Source organism: Notamacropus eugenii, chromosome 1 (genome assembly GCF_028372415.1).
Source record: "Notamacropus eugenii isolate mMacEug1 chromosome 1, mMacEug1.pri_v2, whole genome shotgun sequence".
Lineage (NCBI taxonomy): Eukaryota > Metazoa > Chordata > Mammalia > Diprotodontia > Macropodidae > Notamacropus > Notamacropus eugenii.
Window position 1 is genome coordinate 67,184,764 of NC_092872.1, and position 19,356 is coordinate 67,204,119.

General features: G+C 34.9%; 1 protein-coding gene across 4 annotated transcripts in view; it reads left to right on the top strand.

Moving 5' to 3' along the window:
• Positions 1-19,356, top strand: part of VPS13A (vacuolar protein sorting 13 homolog A) — a 284,410-nt gene that overhangs the window by 234,317 nt on the left and 30,737 nt on the right. For all 4 annotated transcript variants that reach the window (XM_072604918.1, XM_072604933.1, XM_072604928.1 and 1 more), the window contains 8 exons: positions 7,146-7,259; positions 9,264-9,409; positions 10,271-10,352; positions 10,947-11,060; positions 14,220-14,295; positions 14,387-14,550; positions 14,898-14,943; positions 15,038-15,161. In XM_072604918.1, the coding sequence (XP_072461019.1) occupies positions 7,146-7,259; positions 9,264-9,409; positions 10,271-10,352; positions 10,947-11,060; positions 14,220-14,295; positions 14,387-14,550; positions 14,898-14,943; positions 15,038-15,161 (866 nt within the window). The remainder of the gene's footprint in view (positions 1-7,145; positions 7,260-9,263; positions 9,410-10,270; positions 10,353-10,946; positions 11,061-14,219; positions 14,296-14,386; positions 14,551-14,897; positions 14,944-15,037; positions 15,162-19,356) is intronic.

Here is a 19,356-nt window from a genome sequence, read left to right on the forward strand (position 1 = left end):
GAAGGGATAAAGGCCCAAGACAAAACTTTGAGAGATCCCCACAGTGATCCTGAAATTAATAACAAACCAGTCAAAGATACTGAGAAAGAGCGAGCAGAGAACTAAGAGAAGAACCGAGAGATAAAAGAAGGGTCACAAAAACCAAGAGAGTCAAGTAAGTAAGAGGTGAAGGTGATGAACAGTATTTAGTACTACGGAAAGGTAAAAAAAGGATGGAGAGTCTTCTGGGTTGTATGACAACAAAAGATGGAGAACTGGACTTTTTCTTTGATCCTAGATGGAGAATTAGACAATTTCTCTGATGATTTACAACCTCCCAAAGCATAAATTATATGCCAAAATATAGCAACTTCAGCCATAGTTTAAAATACCAAGAACACAAAAGATTAAAAAAATTCTACCAACGCTGAGGCTGTGCTGGCTGAACTGACCCAGGCTTGCAACAAAACACAATCTCGCACTTTCATCCCCTTCTCCTTGAACCTTAGAGATTCAGATTCTAAACAGTAGAAATCAACCTCAGCTGCAACAGCTCCAATGTAGCAGTGCTCTGAACTGTCACAGCAGGATATTCTATCTATAGGGCTAAGATTCACTTTACTAAATCTGAGGGAAAAAGCATAGCATCTATATGGGGTCAATTCTGTCCTTATAGAAGTCACTTGGAACAAAGACCTAGGCAGGTAAACTATAAATTACCCATTGTGGGAAGAGGCTGAAACCTTTTGAGATCTATCCTCAGGGAAATCATTGTCAGAGAGGAGGGTGTCAAAAAGTGAGTAATAGGGGAAAAAAAATAAGAAAAAATGACAAATGGAATAAAATTCAAAGCCCTTGAGTATAAGCAGGTAAACGAACTGGGAAACCATTGACAGCAAAAGGAAATATGGCCTCCAGTTCTATGAGATCACACCTCTAAGAATAAATATTATAAAACAAAGGAAATTGATTCAGTACTTGATGGGACAGAAGACCCTCTGGAATTTAACAAGAACATGGAAATGAAACACCTTTCTGAGCAGTTTAAAAGAGAACTGAGAATTATGAAAGCAAAATGTATTACCTGTAGAATAAAAATAATTTGCAGAATAGAAAAATTTATATCTGTAATGGCAAATCTCCTCAAAGAAATAAAGGATAATTGATTCAGAATGTAAATACCTTTTGTGAAGGACAGTCTAGATGAAGAAAAGCAATAATATGAAAAGAAACATGTTCTCTCTTAAATCAGATCATAATGATCTCAAAGACGGGTGCACAGAGACAGTCTGAGGGTTAAAGTTCTTGCAGAAGAATACAGGTCAAGTACATGAACACCATAATGCAATAAATAATGCCAGAAAACTGCTCAGAACTTCTGAACATGGCAAATGAAATCTCAACTGGAAGAAAGCAATGATCACCTGGAAAAAATTCCAAGGCTGCAAACTCCAAGATACATAGTGGCTAAATTTAACAATTAAATTCAGAAGCAACAAATTCTGCAGCCTGCCTGGGAAAAGACCTTCAAATACAATGGAAAGGAAATTCAAATAGCATAAGACTATTCTGTACCCACCAGAAATTGTAGGAGGGGAGGGAATAATGTATTCCACAGATCAGTGGAACACAGCATAAAAGGGCAAGATGACCTACCATGCAAATCTGACCTTAACTCTAAATTTAAAAAAAGAAGATGAATGTTAACAATAAAAGGAAGATTGAAACCTTTTTGGAAAGAAAACCAGACCTGAAGAGATTGTTTACTTCTCTAATATGCCAGACAATAGAAATGCAGGAGGGATGAAGATATGCAGAAGCCAAGGACAGAATAGCAAGAGTGAAAACAGAGAGACCAGTAAGAGACTAATTTCTAAATGGACACAAGGAGGCAGAGCTGAATGTGGAAGTCAAGTAGAGGTCATGGTAGAGTGGTAGACCTGGGGCATTATGGACAGAACCTCAGGACGTTACACTTACAGGTGAATCAATGTTCTTTTGGGTGACTGCATTCCAAAATGGGATAGTGCATGGAAGAATGGTGAGAAGGAGGATAGAAGGAGTATATGAGGTGTCTAAGTCAAGTTGAAAGCGAACCATGTAGGTGATGGTCCCTGTGATCTCTCAGGAAGAGAAGAACCCATAGGGGAGCAGGTAAAGAGGAGGAGGAGAGGTTTGGAAAGGGAAAAAGGGAGGCCTTGTTTTGGTCTTAGGGGATTTTCTACTTGTAAAGATTATTTGTCCTGGCTTAGGAGGGGAGGAGAGAGCTGAAACTCTTGTTGGCGACTGTTGCCCATGGGAGTGGGAGATGAGGACACAGGAATAGCTTCTGAGGCAGATGGGACTGGCAGGTAACCAGGAGAAAGGTGTAATGGAGGGGCAGGTCCTGCCATGGAGAAGTATCCTCTTTGTCACTTGGAGAAATCGAATGTTTCTGGGAGTGAGGTATGATGGAAAAGTGGAATCTGTGAGGCAAGTTCAGCAGGGCAGTATTTGAAACTACTTGGGAGGAGGAACCTAGAATGGATACCTTGGAAGTTTTGGCTTGAGGAGGAATGCAGATAATAGAGAGATACTCAGGACATATAGGGGTCATGAAGGAGGGTCTACATTGGTCAGAAAGGGAGTGAGAGAAATCCTTTCTGCAAAAGACTACAAAAAAATGAAAATGAAGTTCTAAAAAGCTAATAACTTATGCTGTTGGAAGGAGGGAGGAGAGGAAGGCAGAATCTACTGAGAGGAATAAAGAGGAGAAGAATTACATAATCAGATAAAAACAGGAAAGAAAAAACTAATAATCCAAAGGGAAAGAGGTGACAAGTAGCAGGAGGTACCTAGAGTAAGGGGAAGAGTCAGGGCGAACAGGGCCTTCCTCAGAAAGAGTAAGCTGAAGTGACTGAAGAGACAGAATTCTGTGTTTACAGTGAAAGGGGGGAGAAGGGGATCGCAATTTGAAAAAACCCAGACTGAGGAAAGTAGAAAACTACCTCTCATAACGGTAGAAGTTGAATGGATTAAACAGACCAAGGAAATGAAAATGAGTGACCAGTTGAATAAGAGAACAAAACCCTACCATCTGCTGCTTAAAAGAGACACATTTAAATAGACAATGAAACTGAAGAATTGGAAAAAATTAATATGCATCAAGTGAATCCAGAAGACCAGCGCTTGCAACCATGTTATCTGACAAAACAAAAATAAGCAAGAAGCAAGGAAACTGCATTACGCTTTAAGGAGCCTTAGACAAAGCAGTTTCAGTAACAAACCTGTACTCTCCCAGTGCCTTAACGTTCAAGTTCATCAAGAAAACATTCACTCAGTTACAAGAAAACATAGACAGCAGCACAGTAGTGGCAATAGTGACTTCTATGCCCCTCTGCCAGTTTTGGAGAAGTCTAATAGGAAGATAAAAGGGAAAATGTGGGACTGAACAAATTGCAGAAGAAATTGGAGTTAAAAAACTTATAAATCTTCTAAAGGAGCCTGCAAAATGGTCCAGAGTCCTCTCTGTCACCTGTAGGTATTGGAATATCTCCATATCATATGGAACTTTAAAAATAATTGACCATGTATTAGGGCGCAGAGATAATTGCAAACAAATCTTAAAAAAACAACAACAACCAAAAACAGAAGTAGTAAATAACATCTTTACAGACCATAATGCAATAAGAAAAATCTTTGGTAAAGGAACTACAAATAAATGACATAGACCTAAATGGAGACTTAACATGAAACCTCAGTAATGAGTGGGTCAAAGAACAAATCATAAAAGAAATTATTATAATTGTAAGACAGTAATTATGTAAAAGAAAATTAGATTGATGAAACAATGTACAACATACCAGAAATTCTCATGTGTGCAGGTAAGACAGTTCTCAGAAGAAAAATCATACCCCTATAAACTTTTATTAACAAAACAGAAAAAGAAAGGGTTAATAAGCTGAATATGCATTTAAAAAATTAGGAAGCCAGCAAATAAATCCACCTAAAATAAGCATGAGAGGAGATGAAAGGGTTGGGGGTGGGGCGAAGGGAACTCTTGTTGCAAAACTTCAGGTTTTTTTCATGAAATGTGAAGTGAGGTCTTCATCTGAGAGGGTGAAATAAGAACATGCTGTGGAAAACTTGGGAGAGACGATTTCAACAGCAGGACAACCAAAGGGCAAAAAGAAGTTTTTGCTCAATGACATGCTAAGTCTCAGGTTCTTCCTGGAGAAATCAGTAAAGAAGTTGGAGGAGTGGAATGGCCGGAACCAGTCTGATTCTTGGGAGCACGTCATCACTTTCCCTTAGCTTGCTTACAGTGCTTGCTTCAGGACTTCAAGTGGACAACGTCCTCCACGCTAATTTAACATGTGCCTGTAGAGCAAAAGTCGGCATGGAAGAATACACTAAAGTTGGGTTGGAAAGTATGATTTGAGATTGCAAAATGTAGGAAGACAAAGAGCTTCTGCCCAATCAATTTCATGCCTGTTCATTATGAATTTTCTCTTCAAAAAGTCTTTTAAGTGTGTTCAATGTGGTTAATGCCAAACAACATGATAAAAAATTGAAATTCAGTTATCTTGTGATGGAGCATGAGTGCTGATAGACTTAGTGGGCCATTTGGAATCAGCTGTTTGTGTAGAGAGGATAGACTTACTAGAAATAAAAATTAAACCAGAAATAGAGATGAGAAGACAACGCGTTGTACCCCTGCTTGCTGAATCAAGTGGTCAGCACTCCAGAACTGGCATTTGGACAAATTAGAGAGCTTGGTCTAATTTCGTCTTTGTTTTTAAATGCAATAGAAAACAAAAGTTTTCGGGCAGCGTTTACTTAATCTCCCTACTCAGAAGAGAATCGTAGAAGCCAAGGGATTACATCATCATTAATTTATGGTACCAACTTACTGGCAATATCTTGTTAGAGAGAATCTATCCACAAACATTTTTATATCTCATGTATGACTCAGGCTCTGTTTGATATTGGGGATACAGAGACAAAAACAAAAGGGTTCGTGCCCTCAAGCAGCTTATGTTTTATTGAAGAAAAAAATGGACCATAGAAAAAGATAATAGTGTATCACCTCACAAATTACCAAAAAGCTGAAAAGGAAAAATAAGAGCCTGGAGAGATCCTACTGTGAGATCTAGCAAAGTCAATTCATTTATTGACATTTATTGACAAAAGAAAGGATGAATACCGACACAAGAAATGTATTTTATGTATACTCTTTTCATGGTTGACAATACTAAAATCAGCACATTTAGATTCCGTATCCTCAGTATCCAGGGTGTCCCACATGAAAACATAGCTGTGGCACTTGAAAAGATCAAGAAAAAAGCAAGTAAGTCTGAACACATGGAAAGAGATCTGTGGTTAGAGATTATGAAATTGTAAATGCATCAGTATGTTTGAAGAAGAAAAGTTGCTTCTACCAAAGTTACCATACAAGATAGCAGCAGCTACCCATTCCCTAATTTCTTATTATAATTGAACTGCCCTATGCCGTGCATAAAAGATAATCTTCATAGAATTGACTACGATACTTTCCAGGATGATTTCTAATTTTCTGTATCAATTTTCATCTTTATTGTTATATAATAGAAAGTACCACTCTTGGAGTCAGAAGACCTGGGTTTTACTCCATACTTTCTGAAACTGTGTGTATTGACAAGTGACACAACTTCTCTGTGCCTCGCTTGCTTCATCTGCAAAATGTTGTTGAGAAAAGAGGCCTTGCCACCTACTTCAAAGAGTTAAATTAAGTAAACTTTTATTAAGTGCCTTCTGTGTGCCAGGCACTGGGGATACAAAGAGGCAAAAAACACTACCCTCAGTCTTATGGAGAAGCTTACAGTCTAATAGGGAAGACAACATGCAAACAAATATGTATAAATCAAACTTTACAGGATAAATAGGAAATAATTAGCAGAAAAGGAGCAATGGAATTAAGAGGGGTTGGGGAAGGTTTCCTGTAGGAAGTAGGCTTTTAATTGGGACTTAAAGGAAGTCAGGGAGGTTGGTAGTGGCAGTGAAAAAGTGAGATCATTTCAGGCATGGGGGACAGCCAGAGAGAAAGCCTGTAATCAAGAGGTAGAGTTATGAGGAAAAATGCTTAGTACAGCTTAAAGTACTGTACACATGGATGTAATTGTGATAGCTTGAGGAATTTTCATGGAAAATTTAATATCCCACCGTGTGTGTACGGTTTATTTTTTTTAACTGATAAGATGCACCCTTGATAATCCAAAAGTTGCCTCTTATATGTTAAATCATGTAAGAATCTGACGGGTTCAGCTGTGGAAACAACACTTGTTCACTAGTTTTAAATCCAAAGATTTGATGACTTTGGGGACATCAAAGCCAAATGAAAAGATAGATCCTTCTTTTTTAACAAATGGTAAAATCAGAAATAAAATGTATTCTTAGTTGCAGCAAATCTTATATTTTGCTTAATTGTTGGAAGTATTTTCCTTGTTGGTTATATTTTCTATGAGTTTGGGTTTGAAGTATCAAAAATTATTTAAAAAAAGAAATGATGAATAACATTATCCCATTGAGTATTGCCATCAAGGAACAAATCAAACAGAAGGATACTCTTATTTATGAGGTGTTTGACAGTGTCGTGGAAAAACAGATAGAGGTTCAGTTGTAGCACGGGTGCTGATTGGCTGTGTGTCTTAGGAAGAACATTCTTAAACGGTCTCCTTGTGGTATACTGTACTTGTTTGCCAAATAGGAACAATACCTTCCAGGCCTGAGTCATGGAAATAAAAATGAGACACTTCAACATGAGAGCATCTTTTAAAATGAAAGGTGTGTAGATTTAAGAGGTTATACATCATTTGCCTTATTTACTATCTGAAGTTTTTTCCTGATATACATACATAAACATATATGTGTGAATAGATTTATGTTTTCAGGGATGGGGAACCTATATCCTTAAGGCAACCTGTGGTTCTCCACCCCTGATTTACATCTACACACACACACACACACACACACACACACACACACACACACACAACCACATAATGTAGCCATGCATTATGCATAATATGTTATACATACATGGAAAAATAACACATTTCATAAGATTTTTCCCTTTACAAATTAATAGCATTTTTGTAATATTTGCTTAAAGAATAGAGGTATTTTAAATTTCCATCTTATCTTCTTAGGTTGAAGTTTTCCACCAGGATATCGAATATTTTGAAGAAGGATTTAAGACAGACTCATTAACAGATATAACACAAGTCAGCCTGTATGAATATTTTCATATTTCTCCTATCAAGGTGTGTCAAAACTCATTGTGTTCATATTGTTATTAATGATAAACTCGGAGCCATCATTTCAGCGTATAGATTTGTACTGTTAGACAAAAGTATTTTTGTGGGTGGAATCATTTTAAACTATGCTGTTTTCCAGTAATACATAGAAAGTGTGAGGTAAATCGTAGGATCTCTGAGTTGGAGGTGACCTCCGAGGTTGTCTAGTCCCACGTGTTCCTGAACAAGAGTCCCTTCCTGTAAGAATTATTGATAAAAGGTCTTCCAGCTTTTGAAGGAAGAGCATTCCAGTACAGCAGATTCCACTCTTAGATAAATTAAGTATTCAGAAATTTTTCCTTAAATCAAGCCTGGCTTTGCTTTTATGGAACTTCCAGTAATTTTTCCATTTTTTTGCCTTCTGGGGCCTAGCACAATAAGTTTGAACCTTCTTTAACACCCGCAGTTCCTCATTGACTTGAAAACGGCTATTTATTATGTGCCTCATAAGTTTTCTTTTCTCTGGATTATATCTCTCTAGTTTTTTATTCCTTATACGACACCACCTCAAGGCTCTTCACCATCCTGGTTGCCCTTTTAGATTTTTTCCGATTTATTTGTAAATGCCCTCCTGCTTCCTAAAATGTCGCCCCAAATTGAATATAGTATTAGATGTGATCTGAGCTAAGCTCTTGTCTCCCTAGTCTCTGACTTCTTTTGGGGGGCTTGCATGTCACATTGTAGACTCAGTGAACTTGTGGTCCATTGAAGTTGAACCACTATTGTCTAGACATATCTAATGGACATTGTACTTAGGAATTTGATCTTCGGAAGCCAAACGTGATTTTTTTTTATTTTTACTTCTAAAACTTCTTTTTATTAAGTGCAGTACAACATTCCACCCTGTAAAGATCTCCTTAAACTATAACTTTGTTGTTCATGTGAGTTACACTTCTCAACTTTACGTTTTCAGAAAATTTGATAAAGCATCTTATTATTCATGAATAGCATCTGTTTGCAACATTAGTTTTTCAGACGGTAGGAAAATGTCATCGAAGCATAATTTATCTGTAAATGGGCAGTACTTTGTTTATCTGCAATCTCGTTCTGAATTATATAACACTTTCACTTTTTTTCACATGGTTCAACATTGAGAAAAGTGTAATTGTGCATTTATGATATTTGAGATTATATTTAGCTTTGGAAATTTTGGATTAAACAAATATAATTACTGAATTCAAGAATAATAGACTGATACGACTACAACAAGTTTTAGTTCAAAGTTTTAAAATTTCTATGTTTTATAAAGTTCTTTGTTAAAACAGCTTGGTGTCATTGTGGAGAAAATGCTGGACATAGAGTCAGGAAATCCTGAATTCAAATCTTACCTCAAGACAATTACTAGCTGTGGGATTCTGAGCAGATTCCATAATCTCTCTCAGTATCACTTTCCTCATTTCAAAACTTTATATAAAAATAGCACCCCCTTTAAAGAGTTGTGAGGATCAAGTGAAATACAAAATAAGTAAAGCATTTTGCAAACTTATTGTTACCATAAAATCCAAAAGCCTGTTTGAAAATGTTACTTATATAATTGTTAACCTAGTTTCCTAACGTAAGTACATTATCACTGATCTGATGTATATCTAGTTGTCTGAAATTTACTTTTTCTTCAGTTTCTTTACAATTCATCTGAACAAATAAAATTTATCAAAAGTTAAAATCTTTATACTAAATAGAACTAAAGCATTTATTTCTGTTTATTTGTTTTGTTTTCTCAAATTCTCATTGAATTTAGTAAGATGAACTTCTACATTCATTCCAAAATGAAAGGGAATAATGTGAATACTTGGATTTTGAGATCCCTAATAATAAATACTTACCAAGTTAAACTAAGAAGAATTTAAGAGGTTGTATATTGTTGTTTATAAATGATGGTTAAAATGATATTTTAACATAAAGACACATGAAAATATCTAGCGAGTTGCAACTGGGAAATCATTTTTCTACTTAATGTGTTTTTCTTTTTAGTTGCACTTGAGTGTTTCGCTGAGTTCAGGTAGAGATGATACTAAACATACAACACACGAAGGAGGACTGATTCCAGTTCATTCAATAAACCTCTTGCTGAAGAGTATTGGTGCCACTCTCACAGATGTGCAAGATGTAGTATTTAAGTATGTAAATCTACAGATTTTTGATACGTAATAATTCTATCTTCATGAACCATTGAGTAACTGAAGGAACTATCTTTTCCCTTGAATAGATTGTAGTCTAAGATCAAACCAATATGTGGCCAACATGTGTGTTAGTATGTTAAAATGTACACATATGTATATACACACATAATGTTGGTATAGATAAGTATCTGGCTTAATTAAGGGAAATAGGGGCTTTGCATGTTGAAGCAAAGTATGAACCTAGTACTTTCCTAACCTTCTCAGAGAAGGTCTTTTTGAAGGCTCTGTGTGCTCCGCTATGGTTTATGAAAAATGGAGAACATGGGGCTTAGTGATTAAGCAAACAAGGTATAATCCAAATATTATTGAAGGAAGATTGAATTTTACAATTTGTGAGTGCATTAATCGAAATCAAATGCTAGATGCAGGAAATATGATGACTAGATTAAAGTGATGAAGTAAATGCCTTTTTTACATTTTGAAGGAGATAGATGTATGGACTGTGATTATATGTGTGTGAAGTGACAATATTTGATGCATTTGACCAAGGAGATACTAAATTTTATAGAGAATATGAATGATATGCTCTTGGGTCGCATTTAGGAAAGATTAATGAGAAGTAATAATAGTTAATGCAAAAGATGGTAAGAATTGGATGTGTGGTAAAAGATAATTGGAGAGAAAAAATATTATTTGTAGAAAGAATAGAAAAACAGAATCAGGAATTTGTGATTAAATTGGGAAAAATGTGTATGAACCAAACTTAAAAGAAAAAAAATGTGAAAGAAGAGTTGAATGAATGACAAGTGTTGAAATACTAGCTTTTGAGTCTTTAATTTTTTTCTTTTTAAATTTCAGGCTGGCATTTTTTGAGCTTAACTATCAGTTCCATACAACACCCCAACTACGGTCTGAAGTCATAAGACATTACTCAAAACAGGTCTGAAATTGTATTATTTATAAAGGGGAAGGAGAGGATGTACAGTCTAGTAAAATCATGCACTTAAAAATGAAAAATTTACCATTCCACTCAAATGTATGTACACACACACACACACACACACACACACACACACACACACTCATTCAACAATTATTAGGTGCCTACTGTACATCAGGCACTGTGCTAATTACTGGAGATATAAATAGAGGCAAAGTGATAGCCCCTGCCCTTAGGGAACTCACACATACCTACAATAACGTACCTTTTTGTTTTGAAAGACAGTAAGCATTTTTCAGTAACTATTTAGAAAAGCAAATGACATATGAATAGACACTTTAAATGTGCTTTGAATTTTAAATTGACTCGAAATAGCCTATATTACTTTTTTATTTCAGAAATAATTACATCTCATGACATTTCTGTAGCCCTTAGCAACACAATATGAGGGTGCTTCTTAAAAACTGATAGTGGCATAGGAGAGGAAAATACTAGGTGTTTGGATAAAGATAACAGAGGCAGATGTTAATTACATTAAAAAGCTTGGGCCATTTATGTATTTTTTAACTAACATGTTTTACTTGCTTCTTTTAGGCCATTAAGCAAATGTATGTTCTTATTCTTGGACTTGAAGTTTTAGGAAATCCGTTTGGCTTAATTCGAGAATTTTCTGAAGGAGTAGAAGCATTTTTCTATGAACCATATCAGGTGAGTTAGTCTTTTCTTTTGCAATATTATGATAATTAATAATATCAATATCAGCTGCCTCATAGGATGGTTGTAAAGGTAAGATAATTGCTTTGTTAACTTAAAGTGCTGTAGAAAGGATCGTTACTATTATCATTGTTCTGTGATACTCACCACCATAACAGACATAGCAATCCTGCTGGAAACAAAGGCACTATGAGGGCTTTCTCTTTGCCAATGATTTATATTGTTGCTAAAAAAAAAAGTTAAGGGACATCTTATGAAAAAGAGATAACCAGAATTTTAACTTACATCATAATTTTAAGAGTTTCAAGTATATGTGTTAGATTGTAAACTACTTTATTTTAAAACTATAAGGGCACAAAGGAAAGACCAATATAAATGCCATGTTAAAGACATCTGAACTAAATCCTGTAATATTTGTTTTCAGAAGCGATTATTATAAATTTTATTGTTGGTTAGGATGTTAACATTTAAGTACTCTTTAAATGTCATATTCCTTTTTGATCGTAAATATTATATTAAAATAGCTCACTCATAATAAAGTTTATAGTAACTTCTTTTTTGGACATATAGTCTTATTCCTTTTAAAAGAAAAACTGTACTTTTGTTGACAATGTTTAAGTATATTTTAGTGTATATGTTTAGTAAAATTTTATTTATACAGTTGTAATAATAATAAGTGATTATTCTCACAAAGTCTGAGCTGAAGTTTAACTTTATACACTGTCCTTTAAAAGTTTGCTCAGCTAATAAGCCAAGCAGAATTGTAACAACAAATGCTTAACTTATTTAAAGCAGTATTTTCAGAAGTACCACTGTTTATATTTAAACCATGTGCTAATATAAGTGGTTTTACAAAATCATTGTTATATTGGACTCAATAGTTCTTTCCTTTGTATCTCTATTTTCCACTCTTTGGTGTTAACTCTTGGCATTTGAGGGAAAAATACATCTTTAAAACTATTTATTTCATCATTCAGAGTTACAATAATTATGACACCTAATTGTTTTATTAGTCTCAAATCATTTTTATGTTAATCATTATTTTTGTATGTCTGTACTCACTATTTTCTGTGATTTCTTAATTTTTTTACACTGTTTTATTATACATTATTGTTTCTGCTTCCCAGCCAATAGTCAACTCATCAGATGAACCACATTAAATAACTTAGGTTTGATGTCAAGAAAGAACTGTCTAACAGTTAAGGCTATCCAAAAGTATACTGTGTGGCCTTGCCCTCCTTATTAGAGGGGTTAGGTGACCACTAGTCCAACATGTTTTATTGGGAGGATTTCTTTTAGGTTATGCATTGCATTAGAATGTGCTATGATGCCTTCAAATGGAAATTCTGTGATTCATTTAATCTTTTCACAGAATCATAGAAAGCTTTTGTGGCCTTTCTGGGCTGCTCTCATTTAGCTTCATTTGTCTTTGAAAGTTCTGTACTACGTTTACTTTTTCTTTCTCTTTTGTACCCTATAACACTATAAAACAGCTCAATATGTGTGTTTAATAAGGTCTGTCTCCCTCTTCCTCCCCTCCATAAGACCACGTGATATTTCAAGGGCATTTCAAGTTCTGTGGAAATGTGTTCTAATGTTAGGATAATGTATACAGAAATACAAATTTTGAAGAAAGGATTTGAAATTGAAATATCTTGAATTCTGGTGACTATAATGTCTCTAGCATAATTTATTTTTTATCATCTGTTTTGAAATGAGTGTTACTCTTTTTCAAATTTTTCCATATTTAAATGTAAAGTATTAACATAGGAGTTGCTTCAAAATATTTAGTGTTTGTGTTTTTTTTTAATTAAGTCAAACTTAGGTCTGAGTCGTGATTCCTTTAAATTATATCATTTTATACCTTTTTGAGAAAGTTATCTGCAAGAATATAGTTCAGTGACGATCTCTTTTACATTATTTTATATTTAATTTTCATATATTTTTAGTATGATACTTGCTTTCCACTGGAAAGACAATTTGTTAAATATTATTGATAATGATGATAATCTTCCAATTTTACTTTCTCTTAAATCACTATGTTTGCCATCTTGTTTCTATTGTGTCCACTAATTTGTTTTTTTTTTCTATTTAAAAGTAAACAATACAACCTTGTTTCTGTGGCCTTGACCAGGATTTTCTTTCTTGTTTATAATATGTTTACGAATCTTCTTTATAAACTACCTCTTAGTTTGCCTGTCTGTGTGTTTTTTTAAAAAACTATACTATAGGCTTAATATGATTAACAGAATGGTATGGCAGCCAAAAAAGTCAGTTTGATCTTAGGCTCTTTGCATTTGTGTATGCATACATGCTTGTGGAAGTATGGAGAGTTCCTGTAAGGAACCTCAGTCTCCTAGTGCATTCTTCAGTTGTCCTGCAGTTTATAGTCAGAGTTACCTTAAGCATGGAAAGGTAAAGTCACTTGACTCAGATTCACTACCTCATCAGTGACAGAAGTAAAACTTTAACCCAAGTCATCCTGTTCTGAGCCCAGCTCTTTCCAGTGCACTGCACTGATTCCAGGGGAAAGGAAGTGATGGTTCTGGTGTGTTTTGCCAATTCTGGAGTGTTGTTTTCAGTCCCAGGCACCACACGTTTTAGGAAGGAGAAGTGTTAGATTTGTTCTCATTGGTCCCAGAGAGCAAAAATAGAAGCACTGGGTTGAATTTTCAGACACAAATTTAGGATTGATGTCAGCAAAGAATTACCTAACAGTTAGAGCTGTCTAAACATATAATGAGTAGCTTGCCTTCCTCGTTGGAGGAGCTAGGTGACCACTTGTCCAACATGATTTAGTGGGAGGATTCGTTTTAAATGATGGATTGGATCAAAAAGCTGCTTTATCCCTTCCAGCTGAAATTCTGTGTTCATTCTTTTCACAGAATCAGAGAAGGCTTTTGTGACCTTTCACTCAGTTTTATCATTCTGCAGTGGGGAGAGGTCACTGATCATTTAACTTTGCCTCTGATGGTCGTACACTAAGCACACATCCTCATACCTTACTGAATTCATTTCCTGCACTTATGTACAGTTTATAAATTAAATAGGCCACAACATGTTGTAGATTGTGTTAAAAGCACAAATCAATTTCATTTGTACATTCTACTGTTAGTAGAACTTTTAATTGTGAATTTTATTTTTGTCTTTAAGGGAGCCATCCAGGGTCCTGAAGAATTTGTAGAGGGTATGGCATTAGGACTTAAAGCACTAGTTGGAGGAGCTGTTGGTAAGCAATTATCATGCTGTTGAGGATCTGTTGCAATAATATGTGCTAGAATAGCATGTTATTTTATTAAATATATTCTAATTTCTATTAGGTGGACTGGCAGGAGCAGCCTCCAAAATAACTAATGCTATGGCTAAAGGTGTGGCAGCCATGACTATGGATGAAGATTACCAGCAGAAGAGAAGAGAAGCCATGAATAGACAGCCTGCAGGTCTCAGAGAAGGCATCACGCGTGGAGGGAAAGGCTTAGTTTCTGTAAGAAGAATTTCTAAGGAACTTCTTGCAACTTTTCACCTGTTCATATTCTGCTGTTAATAAGGAAAATATGCCCATGAACCTTACATCCCGTAAGATTATTTTAAAACCTGAAGCGCAGTAGGAGGTGATAAATACATATGCAAATCTAGTGCTTTAATATTCTCAAATGCAAGATACAATCAAAACTCATTTCTATGAGATTTAAGCAAAATAACCAGTCAGGGTAATTACTGTGTATAGACTGCATAAAACTAAATTATTTTCTTGAAATCCCTAATTAAAGTTTTGTGTTTGAAGACACCTATGCAACACTATTGTTAATTTGTAATTTTTTTTTCATCTAGGGTTTTGTAAGTGGGATAACAGGAATAGTAACTAAGCCAATCAAAGGTAAATACAGTTCCTTTAAGTCATACATAATTAGCAAAATTCCTATTAAGATAATTTTCATCCTATTCATTCTAAATTATATTACTTTTTTTAGGAGCCCAAAAAGAAGGAGCAGCAGGGTTTTTTAAGGGTGTTGGAAAAGGATTAGTTGGAGCAGTGGCAAGGCCAACTGGAGGAATCATCGATATGGCTAGTAGCACCTTTCAGGGAATTAAAAGGTAAATTCTCTTCAACTTAAGGTAGAATGAAATACATGTTAACAGCTAGAAAGTGGATAAGCCCATCATTTGGATCATGAAAACGAACTGTGTACTAGTCCTTACTCTTACCTGCTAGTTTAACTAATTATTTGGCAGGGTACAAGTAGCTTACCCTCCTTAGTTTCATTTTACTTGTCTGTAAAGTGAAGACAGTTGAACAAAGTGATGTCTAAGTACATTGTAGCCTAAAAATTCTGTAATGAAAAAACTCTGTGTATATAGCAACTAAGAGTTTGCAGCAAACTTTTATACATATTATCTTAATATATTTACTGCAATTCTGTAAGGTAGGTTGTACAAATGTTAATTTTATAGGTTACTTTTGTATTTCAGTGTACTAGTGATCTCACTGAAGCTTAAACAGTTCTAGCCTGGTGTACATTATCTGTCTTGTCCTTTTCCTGTGTGATGCTTGTCCACATTTTTGCACTGATCTTCCATGGACATTTTACCACAGTAACCTCTGCATTAGATAAACTGTCTCAAGTATTAATTAGTCCTCTAGGTCTTTTAACAATTTCTAAATATAAGTACAGCACTGTCATCTGTTACTCATCAAGAGTAACTTGCTATAAATCATCCAATCTCCTTTTCTGATCATATATTTCTTTCATGTCTTTTTTTATTAGTTTAATTTTTTAAAAAATTAATAAGCATTTATTTTATCTTTTCTACTTCCTCCTCACTAAAAAAAAGAAAACAAAAAAACTTTATAACAAATGTGCATCATCATGCAAAACAAATTCCAACAGTGGCCACATCCAAAAATATATTTGTCATCCTGTACTTTGGGGTGATGAATGCAAGTTACAGAATGAGATACATATTTGGACATGGCCAGTGTTGGAAAGTAAGGGAGTTAGCATGCTTCATTATTGGTCCCCAGTCACAACTGATCCTTGCATTGATTAGAATTCTCAAGTTTTTCTAAGTTGTTTGTTGTTTCTTTTGTCACACCAATGTTCCATTACATTTATATTTCATAATTTGTTCAACTATTCCTCCCTAATCAGTTGCTTAGTTTCCAGCAACTTTGTGGCTACAAAAACAGATACTATAAATATTTTTAAACATATGGGTTCTTTTCCTCTTTCTTCTCTTTGCTATATAAACTGAGTAGTGATATTATGAGATTGAAGGATATGCAGTTTAATGATATAGTTCAAAATTTTAGATATAGTTCAAAATTGTTTTCCAGAATTACTGAACCAGCTCACTGTTCTACCAACAGTTCATTAATGTGCCTATTTTCCTGTAGCCCCTCCAACATTTGTCCTTTTACAGTTTTATCAGTTTTTCAAATCTAATAGTTATGAAGTGGTACTTCAGAGTTATTTTAATGTTAATTTCTCTGATCAGTTTACAATATTTTTACATGGTTATTGCTAGCTTGAATTTCTTCCTTTAAAAACTGCCTATCCATAGCCTGTGCAAGATATCTTGAGGTTTGGCCAACAATAAGTCCCAGCCCAAGCCTCGCTTGGTCATTGTTTGGGCTCTGATGACTCAGAGTAAGTATGAATAGCAATTGTTTCAGTTTTGCCTAGAGACCCAGAGGATCTATCCCTCCCAGATTTTTTTTTTTTGACTAGGTAAAATAAGCCATTCTTTGCATCATTTTTTTACCTAGCTTTAAACGCTGAATGGTCATTGCCTCAGTCAAACTGAGACTTGGGAAAGACCTTAGCTTAAAAAGACCAAGGTCTCCCACTTCATCTGGGGCCATCTCCTGGTAGCCAATTGTTCTGGTAACTTTGCACAGCCTTCTCTCATTTAAATCCAATTCACTTGCAAGTCACATGTCACCTTCCTGATGTCATGGTCCTATTCGAGAATGAAGAACAAACAACAAACCATATCCTGTGACCATTTATCAATTAGGAAATTTTAAAAACAAGTTTGTTAGTATCTTTTATTTTTATTTAACCTAAAATTGCCCCTACATCCCACCCTTTCTTGTTCCCACGTAATTTTTTTTTTTTTAAGAAAGGAAAAGAGAATGGAAAATAAAATAGCAATATTGATCAATACGCTGAAAAAAAATGTAAAAATACAAGCAGTGTTATACACTTCTGCAAAGGAATAAATGGAGCTGTCTGTTCATATTTCTTGTTTTGGGGTCATGATTGTTTTTATAATTTTGTAACATTTATTGTTTTGTAATTATCATTCTTTCCATGTACATTTGTCGTCATCTTTTTTATTTCCTGACTCTGGTTACTAAACTTTGCATCAGTTCATATAAATCTTAACATGCTTCTGTGTAATAAAATAGCTGACATTTATTTAGTGCTTTAAGATACAGTGCTTTACGTGTACTGACTCATTTTTAATAATATTCATCATCTCTTTATTTAAAGCAATTCTGAGTACTCTCATCTTTTCATTGATTTCTGGGCCCAATAGTTCCATTTTGTATCTCTAATGACAGAAAGACACAAATTAGGCTACCATTCCAGGAATACATTAAAATCACATTGTCAGTCAACAAATAATAAGTATTTACTTTGTTCCGGGTAAGATGCTAAGCCTGGTGATAAAAAGAAAAGTAAAAATAGAATCTGCTCTCAAAGAACTCATCTTTTAATGGGAGAGGTAGTAAGGTTAATACAGGATCTCTACCAACTAGATGGATGACCTTGGTCAGCATCCTGGTTTGCTACCAACTGTACTACTCCTGTGTCCTTTGGAAAGCTGTTTAACCTCGGAGTTTAACTTCTTTCTCTAAGTTCCCTTAACTTCCTCTGTCAATGAGAGAGTTGGATTAGATGACCTCAAAGATCCCTTTAATATCTTGAGTCTGTGATTGTGTGAACCTGTGATCTTCCTCCTTCAATTTTTGTCAATGTTTTTCCAGTTAACTTGCACTGTAATCTGATGTAATCTTACTTCCATGTCTGTCTGCTTGGCAAGGAGAGCAGATGATTTTTGGCTGAAGACATTTGAGTTCTTTTGACCCCACATTCTGGAGATTGTAATGTGAAGTAATTTTATCCAAGAAGTGGTGATATCAGCCTGGGTGTTTACTTTTAATCATTTTCTGTTCTCCAGTTTTAAAAAATTGTTTAAATAAGTCATGTTAGACCTATATCATTGTATGTAATGTTTTCTTATATTCCTCATTTCTTCTAACCTGGTATTGATTTTTGTCTTTGCCCTTGCTCCAGTTAGTCTTTGTTTGGTCTGAACCAAAGACCCATTAATTCTGAAGTGACTACCGTGTCTTTCTCCACTTCTTCCTTGTTTCTTAAGATAATGCTTCATTTTTTTTTATTTAGTTCTTACCACGTGCAGAGTCCTTGGATTGTCTTTCTGAAGAAAATATTCTGGTCGTAAATATAAGACTTACACATGGTCTCTGAGCCTTTTGTCTTTTTTCTTCATTTCCAGCTATGCTTTTGTCATTCTCATACTGATTTTTACATTAAATTCATTGAGTGTAAAAGTATATCTTGACTTGGTTTTGCAGATTTTGTCTAGTTTTTCGTTCAACTTCTCTGGGTTTTTTTGAGAGCGACAGGCGTGCATGGTGAGACGTTTGCTTTGCTTATGACACTAGAAGGTGAAATAACCAAACATCCCCTCTTGTTACATTTCTGACTGCCTTTGGCTTATGATATATCTTCTTTATTCACTCTTCTGGAAAGAATATCTGAATCATTATTTTCATTTCGCTACAAATGTTTTGCCTTGTGGTTTCATTTACAGCAAAAATATCAGTATTGGTGTGGTTTATTTCTCCAATAATATATCAACTTGTTCATCATCAAGTTGGACAAACATTTCACATTTAGAACACTTGGAGCTAAATTAAAGTTTCTTGTCATCTAGAAACTGAATTTTTATGATCATCTTTCTGGAAACAGAAAGGTGTGGCACAGGACTAAGGGGTGGGCATGAGTGTGTGTTTGGATGGGTTACCAAAGTGTGCCTACTGATTAATGATAAACTGTTCCATACATCAGCTGGCCCTCAGGTGGAATACATAGTCTACTATTTCTAACCAGCTGATAACCCGGCTGAGCTTTGTATCTTGCTAGCATTGCCCTTGAGACCATAGGGTCAGTTTTATTGCAGAGTTAAGTATTAAGGTAGAAGTTCTATCAACATTTTCACGTATTATTATATCTGCAGAATATTCATAATATAGAGT